Source organism: Coptis chinensis, chromosome 2 (genome assembly GCF_015680905.1).
Source record: "Coptis chinensis isolate HL-2020 chromosome 2, ASM1568090v1, whole genome shotgun sequence".
Lineage (NCBI taxonomy): Eukaryota > Viridiplantae > Streptophyta > Magnoliopsida > Ranunculales > Ranunculaceae > Coptis > Coptis chinensis.
Genome location: NC_141457.1, coordinates 86,309,942 through 86,316,472, shown reverse-complemented (window position 1 = coordinate 86,316,472; position 6,531 = coordinate 86,309,942). Strand labels below are relative to the sequence as shown.

The following is a 6,531-nucleotide window of genomic DNA, read 5'->3' as shown; positions in this document are numbered from 1 at the left end:
TGTCACAAAAGCTTTCAGGATCAACTAGGATTCTCTGTACACGGACTCCTTTGACTTTGAGCTGGACAACGAGTGCATCGTTGTGCGGTGTGTAGATTTTATTAAGATCATCATATCATCTGTGAAATAGAGTATTAATACTGGGCTGAGGCCTTTGATGGGAGGAACGACTGATGCTCTTGTATGGGTGAGATTGTAACAATGGTTCTTATCGCCAATCTGGAGGCGTTTGTCATGGTGGGAGTAATGTGTTGTTGGTTTTTCTGCTTGAATGATGATGCGGATGACTCTGTCGTTATTCTAGGGGGTCGTAGGAGCTGGGAGTCTGTTGTGATTGTTATGTGGAACTAGAGGTGTTGATAGGTGTCGCCGTGGTGAATGGGTATGGCGACGAGCAGGAGCAGGATTTCAACGGTTGAGTGGGGAGCGAGAGCGAGAGCGGTTTGCCAACAAAAAGCAGTGGAATGGATCTTGCGAGTAGTCGACGTAGTCAGCCAACTTACCATGGTTGATCAAGTCTTGGATATAATTTTTCAAGCCACGACATCGGTCAATGGGGTGAGAGCGAATATCATGGAACTGGTAGTAAGGACGATTGGGAATCTCCTTGACTAGTCGAACTTCAGGTTTGAACCACCTGACATTTTGAAGCGGTTGTAGATATAAGACAATGATCGGTTGAGAAGGGTGTAAACGCGATATGAGTTTCGATTATCGAATTGCGGGCGTGTTAGATGACTAGTGAAGGGTTTGTCATCGATTTCTCTGGGGCATTTAGGTCGTAGGTCATGGACTGATGTGGCTGCGACTTGCTCACTTCTTTCAGCGAGTGATGCAAGGCCATATTCTTCTTTGATGTACTTGTCTACTTTTTTATATAAATCATTCAAGGTGGTGAGATCGCCCCTCAACAGTGATCGACTGAGGGCGGAAGTGGGTGTTAAACCATTGCGAAAGGCAATGATAATGACCCATTCGGGGGCAATGTGGTCGAGTGATAAGACAATTTTTTTGAAACGCTAAAGGTAGGACTCGAGTGGTTCATAGTGGTGCTGATGAGTTTTGAAGATGGTAGCCATGGTGGATGGTTTTGAAGGTGTGGAAGTTTGCGATTGAGGTGGTTGGTAATTCAAAAAACCATTTAAGAGTTGGTCCTTTGAAGGTGGATGGGAAAATGCGACACCATCAAGATGAGTGTACATGGTGAGACATTGCAGAAAACTTTTGATGTGCTCAAAATGACAGGTAGACCCGTAATACATCAAGAACTTTGGCTACTAAAAGTGGAGTGGTGTAGTTGTTCCTTGGATCTCTTTGGTGATAGGAGAATCATATTGTCGAATTTCTGTAGTGTTTGGAGGACGGCTTGAGACATGTCTCTGCTCCTGTGTATGCATGTAATGGCGGGAGGACGTTGGGCTGCTACGAGGGTGGCAGCGTCAGTATGTGCATGGTTGTCTACTTCAGAACTATTGACTGGTGGATCAGGATGTGTGGCTCTGAATGCATCGTACTGTTTTTGAAGGGACCGTAGTTGGGCTACTAGTTCAGTTGTGGTGAATGGAGGAGGTACATCAACATCCATTATGGAAGTTTGAATAGAGAAAGTTGATTACTGGAGAGGAGAGCTATGTGAGTTATCAGATTTTCGAGAAATCAACCACAAACGGCACCAAATATAAATATCTAATTTTGTCCCTTGGGATTAATAAGACATTACACTAATGATTTATGACTTAGCTCTAGTTTGGGCGAAGGAAGGGGATGGTTTTGGTTGGTGGAAATGGCTGCTCTTCGTGAGTGAGAAGATGCATACGTATCCAACATTGTGTGTGAGAGTAGAACTAGAAGTACTGGAATCAAGCCAACTAGTTTTGAGGGTGGTTTTTATAGATATTGAGGGTGTACGTCTGGTAAGACACGTGTGGTGGTCTGGACAGATGTGCGGTTGGGATGGATACGTGTGGTGGTCTGGACAGATGTGCGGTTGGGATGAACACGTGTGTAGTAGCTCTAGGAGTTAGGTTGTTTGAGACTTTGAGCTCGTATAGGGCGTAATGATAGTGAGACCACTGTAATGATAGTAAATAGCTATAATGATTTGGATATTACAGCAGGTGGATGTCTAATGCTAACGGTAACAATGATGAGAGTAGTAGGTGATAATTTCATGAGATGGAGTCGAATGACAAGTCCTGAGATATTGATATGATGTCAATTGAGTGAGCGATTACTCGTGTTCTTGTAGTCAATCTTGTGGAGTCGTTGTGTGCCTTGCAAATCACGTGCTTGATAGGATGTACCTTACTGTCCACTTTTTAAATTCTTTTCCTTATTCTCCATCTCGTTTAGGAATTAGGATTGAAGCATTTGCATAATTACATATGCAGAAAAATTGAAAGTGGGTTAAGAAAGATACACATTAATCACGTCTTCCAAAGACGCAACCAGGGGAGTAGGGGGTGCCACGATTTGACAGCTGACGTTGATTCTTGATTTCTTTCAGACGCCGTGGAAAGAGGCTGTTCTGCTATCCAATTAACCAAAGAGGTTGAAAATAATAGTCTTTTTTTTCGTTAACCAATTGAAAATAATATTGTCGAAACCATAGTGCGTGTACAAGTGCATTAGCCGTCTGCCACTGACTTGTTAAGAAAATGTCTTGATATTATGGGGATCATCCATCACATGCCCGCTAACTGTTTGGATTATGTTATGACCTTTATAACATGACTTCCATTTGTTTGAATCTATACTCAAGTCTCGATCCATGGCAAACAAAAATTACTTTTGATCACCTCATCTAAATCCACGTCAAACACAGACACTCTTCAAATTGTACAAGAGTCAACAAGGTACTATAGTTGGTTATCATCGAAAAAATAAGGTACTATCATTGGTAACGCTTTCCATGACCATGCTTTAAAAGCTCGAGTAGACCCGGCCATTCCTCATTTCATATTTGGTGCTTCTTTATTCTGTACCATGTTTAAACAATTTAGATACTTGAAGCTATAATACAAAATATCTTGATATATCATGATATTTGGAAATATTTATCTAGATTTCAGAGAAAGATATATAAATATCACGATATATTCAGAGATATATATGACTATAAATATTGGTGATATTTCAATGGTATTTGTGATATTTGTCATATTTGGAGATATTTTGTGATATTTGAAGATATTTTGTGATATTTTGTGTATATAACAATTTTATTTAATATTTACCATTATATTTTAAATAAATATAAATAATGCATCTTGATATATCAATAAATATCTACAATATTCATGATATTTATCGATATTTTGGATATATCTACGATATTTGCATGTAAAACAATGTCAAATATCTCTAAAGAGAAGGATATATCCACGATACATATCTAGAAATTGAACATCGATAAATACCCATATCCTGATATTTTGTACTATGTGTAAAGCACATCTCCAAAGTGCTGTCTAGAGTTATAATTTATAAACAATGAAACATTAACAATAGAGCAAGTCCAATGGGCCGGGGTTGGGCAGCTAAAGTCCATATAACACCCCCAAAAATCAAATAACTATTCCAATAGAGCTACTAGAAGGGCTTTAAATTTAGTTGGTGTGATATACTCGGTCAAATTTATAGCTTTGTCTAGCAGCGGCTAAATAAGTTTCAAAAGACCACATTATTTACTTTTCATTGTTCATTGTTATTATTCAACGAATGGTAGGATTTATGCCGTTTGTCACTATTCACGACAATGTTCACTTTTATTGTTTACGGTCACTGTTTACTTTGCTATTTCGATCACCTAACAGGCAGTTGAAGTTTATTGGTCAACAGTTGCTATAAACAGTAAAATGAACAATGATCGTAAACAGTAAAAGTGAACATTGTCGTGAGTAGTGACAAACGATAGAAAGTATGTTGTCCGCCATCTATCCACCAATTCTACAAAATGCTAAAAAAAAAAGACTTATTGAACTGGTTTTTTATGTTTTCGCATGTAAAATCTGACTGGCAAGCTAAAAAATCTAAAAATCCTACGTGGCATCTTTTAGCAGCTCTCAATTGAACTTGCTGCCTTTAGGGCGTTAGAAATATGAAACCATCGTGCATTTGCACATTTGGTTTCTGAAATCACTGTATGATAAATTTACCCAATTAAGGAAACAAATTAGAAAAGACAATGAAGTAATGAAGGCATCCAAAAACCACCAAGGAAGCCTGCAAAGATTCTCGAAAGGAGAGGGACGGAAAGCGATTGTGTATTAGACTATTAGGTGTGGTGAAACTTTGAAAGTGGTCCTTGTATTTGATTTGTGGTCCAAGTTTTCCTTACTCTTGCAAAATCATGTAATTAATGAGTTAATGACTCTCTCTTTCAATTTACCCTCGCATCCCAATGAATCATCATTTTACTCATAGTTCTAGGGACAAGTGGTGTAGACCTTTACCCTTCTTAAATTTCTACCCATTTTATGTGCTGATTGACTGACTCTGACTTGAAATTTGAAACGTACCAACTCCATGCATTATATATTTTGCTGTTGTCACTTGTGATGCATGTAAGTGGTCCACGGCTCCACGCATATGATGGGGCTCAGAGGCGGATCCAGGACTTTTAATGGTGGTTAAGTGACTAAGTCCCGGGGCTGGACTATGATATTTGATGGCATAAGTGAACAGGGCCCGTCCTGGGCCAAATATCTTGTGGGCAACCCAAAGTAGCTTTTAGGCTGATAAAAGGCCCCCAACGGCCCACCCGCCACATCGATTTGTCGAAATGTATTTTTTCTAATGGAGTCACTCGCAAAATTCATTTATTAGTTGCAATCATGCATGTTGAGACGAAGAGTCCCAAAGGTAATAATTTCTTGTTTCGTTCAAAAATTACTACTAGTAAAACTTTCAACACCAATACCAAAACTACCCATCTGATATTCACCCGATTATTCGTTTCATAGTTCATTGATTCAAACCAATGGAGAAAGGCTACTGACTTATTAAATGTTATGACCAGTCGAGGAATCTCACTAGATGTGCAAACATATAACGTTCTGATTTATTCTTATTGCAAAGAGGGGATGGTTATAGAGCTCACGAACTCTTAGAGATAATGCGACAAAGAAAGGTGGCACCTGACACAATCACTTATAATAATGCATTGATGGATGGATATTGTTTGAAAGGTAAAATGAAAAAGGCAGTACGGGTTTTTGATTCAATGGTGGAAAGAGGTATGGAACCTAATGTTGTAAGTTATTATACCACTTTGATTAATGGTTACTGCAAACTTAAGAGATTAGATGAGGCCATGCAGCTTTTTAAAGATATGACTTGCAAGGGTATAAAACCTGACGACTTTACATATAACACTGTTATTAAAGGGTTATTCGAGGTTGGCGGAGCTGTTGCTGCACAACAAATTTTCGGTGATATGCAAGCTCATGGGCAAAGTCCGAATGTTATCACATATAATGTGTTAAAAGATGGGTTATGTGCTAATGATTGTTTGTCGCAAGCTATGAAACTTTTCCAGATGATGGAAAAGAATGGAGTAAAAGCCAGTGTTGTGATTTACACCACTGTCATCAAACATTTGTGCACAGCAGGGAAACTAGATGAAGCAAAGGAGCTCTTCTGTAGCTTTTCTTCCAAAAATTTGCAGCCTAACACTATAACCTATACCACATTGATCAATGGTTTTTGCAAGAAAGGGAGGCTAAGTGAGGCTGTGAATTTGTTCGTCGAGATGGATGAAAAGGATATTGTTCCGGATGATTTCACATTTAATGTCATGATTCAAGAGTTGCTTCAGGAAAATGAAATTCCGTAGGCTGTGCAATTTCTTAAAAAAATGCGCGAGAGGGGTTTTTCGGTGAATGCTGAAACTATGTCTATTTTAATGGGGTTTATTGCAAAAGGTGAACCAAAGTATGAATGCGGGGAGATGCTTTGCAAGTTCTTGCTAGAAGACAAAACCAAAGGTAAAAACTGTTACGCCACCATTTTTCTATTTCATTTCACATTATTTGTAAGGCTTGATTTGGTAAAAAGACCCTGCGCAGGGGGAAAAAGTATGCGTAGAGAAAATTTTCTCCCTCTCCTTCCCAACCATCTCTCTTCTCAGATAGCTTCCTAGACATGCTACATCCCAACCTTTTTGCTTAACCTTTTGATCTGCTCTCCTCATCCTCTTGCTTCTGGACCTATTTTTTCCTGGTTTACACAACGCTATTGTTTTGTCCATATTTTTGTCTGCTAGGGGTGTTCTGGGGTAGGGGTTCTGGTGTTGTTTTTGGAACTCGTCGTCTCTGCCAGGGTTCATGGCGGAGGAAGATGGTTTCATCCAAGAAAATACAGAGATAAGAACGCTACAAAGGGATCTTGATAAGAAATGGAAGCTTTCTCCCTCATACCAACAACGCATCAAGCTAGGAAAACTAAAGCCAAACGAGTTAAAGGAATGGCAAAACTCTGTTATTGGGAAACTGTTCTCTCCCAAACGATTTACAAATGATGATATTAAAG

The 6,531-nt window shown here is 39.1% G+C and overlaps 1 protein-coding gene across 1 annotated transcript; it reads left to right on the top strand.

Annotated features, from left to right (window-relative positions):
* The first annotated feature begins 5,003 nt into the window (after positions 1 to 5,003).
* Positions 5,004 to 6,072, top strand: LOC147518548 (uncharacterized). The gene has a single exon (XM_086594786.1). The coding sequence runs from the start codon at positions 5,117 to 5,119 to the stop codon at positions 5,834 to 5,836; it is 720 nt and encodes a 239-aa protein (XP_086450912.1). The 5' UTR covers positions 5,004 to 5,116; the 3' UTR covers positions 5,837 to 6,072.
* The last annotated feature ends 459 nt before the right edge of the window (positions 6,073 to 6,531 follow it).